This window comes from Phaethon lepturus, unplaced genomic scaffold (assembly GCF_000687285.1).
Source record: "Phaethon lepturus isolate BGI_N335 unplaced genomic scaffold, ASM68728v1 scaffold25162, whole genome shotgun sequence".
Lineage (NCBI taxonomy): Eukaryota > Metazoa > Chordata > Aves > Phaethontiformes > Phaethontidae > Phaethon > Phaethon lepturus.
The window spans coordinates 1-1,238 of record NW_010525913.1 but is presented as its reverse complement, the minus strand read 5'-3'; the positions used below and the strand labels follow the sequence as shown (position 1 = coordinate 1,238).

The 1,238-nt window shown below is 66.6% G+C and overlaps 1 protein-coding gene across 1 annotated transcript in view; it reads right to left on the bottom strand.

Annotated features, from left to right (window-relative positions):
- The window catches only part of AIM1L (absent in melanoma 1-like), a gene marked incomplete at its 5' end in the record, with an annotated part of 2,183 nt that extends 1,093 nt beyond the window's left edge, over nt 1-1,090 (bottom strand). Inside the window, 3 exons of the mRNA XM_010282911.1 lie at nt 402-525; nt 639-778; nt 961-1,090. Coding sequence (XP_010281213.1) covers nt 402-525; nt 639-778; nt 961-1,090 — 394 coding nt within the window. The remainder of the gene's footprint in view (nt 1-401; nt 526-638; nt 779-960) is intronic.
- Nucleotides 1,091-1,238: the final 148 nt, after the last annotated feature.

The window sequence follows — 1,238 nt, the reverse complement described above, 5'->3', positions numbered from 1 at the left end:
CCCCCCCAGGGGACGGCTGGGGCCCTGGCCTGTCTCTCGTAGCTGGCACAGGCACTGCTCTCCCCGCCGGGACGCCGGAGCGTTTTGCAGGGTGGCTGCCCAAGGGGAGCCTTTCGCCACCGAGGCCCCACTCCCAGGGCGGGGGACAGGGCTCTGGGGGTGACGGTGCTGGGCTGGCGGTGCCTTTCGTGGGCCGGAGCTGTCAGCAGCGTGCTGCTGCTCTCCAGGCCGTGCCCCGCCGCCTCCCCCAGCTCACCCGGAGCCGCTCCCACATCTTCCTCCCGACCCCTCGCATCGGGAATGGCGGCTCTTTAGCTCCATGTCAGCCACCTCTCCCAGGGTTTTGGGGTTCAGCCCATGGGGTGCTAGCACCCTGTCCCCTCCTGCGGGTCGGCACTCACCTGGCGGATGGGGTAGAGGGATCCAATGTGCTGGAGCCCGCTGTACGTCAGCCAGTTGGTAATTTCGGTGCAGTCCAGCAGCCACTGGCGCCCTCGAAAGTCACCGTGTTCACACAGCACCCAGCTGCAGGGGATGGCATGGCATGGCATGGCATGGCATGGCACGGAGCGCAGTGACCCCCCAGCAGGCAGACAGCACCCACCGGCCGGGGGAGAGCAGGGCTGGGGCTCACTTACATCCCTCCTTTGACGCGCACTGACAGCACGTGGTTGTTGAAACCCTCTGCCTGGAGACTCCGCACTTCGTTGTTCAGCTCGATCTCCTTCCCCTCAAAACACTCCAGCCCGTGCAGGAAGATGGAGGGCTCCGAGAAAAACTGTGGGATGGAGGAAGAGACAAGGCGTAAGGGGGCAAGCAGGAGGACCGAGCACCCATGGGTGCAGAAGGGCTCCAAGGCTGGAGAGACAGCACTGGGGGTACCCACAGGAGGTGAAAAAGGAGGTTCCTGGTGGGTTTCTGCCCCGGTGCTGATGGAGGGAAGGAAGGGCTGGTACTCACCACCGGGACCTTCTTCAAGGAGCGGATGGTGGTGGAGGAGAGGCAGCCCATGGCGCTGAGCGTGGGGTACTCGCCCTCGGACAGCACGTGCTGCTCCCCCGCGAAGGCCTGTCCGTCGAACAGGATCCAGCTGGCGGGGAGGAGCGTGCCTGGGCTGACGTGGCCGTTGCGACGGGCATCCAACCCTCCTGCAGCCCCCAGCACCCCCCATCCTGCCCACCCTCCTGGGGACACCCTGTGGGGCTGCCGGCCAGGGTGGCCTCCCCACCCCTGTCCCC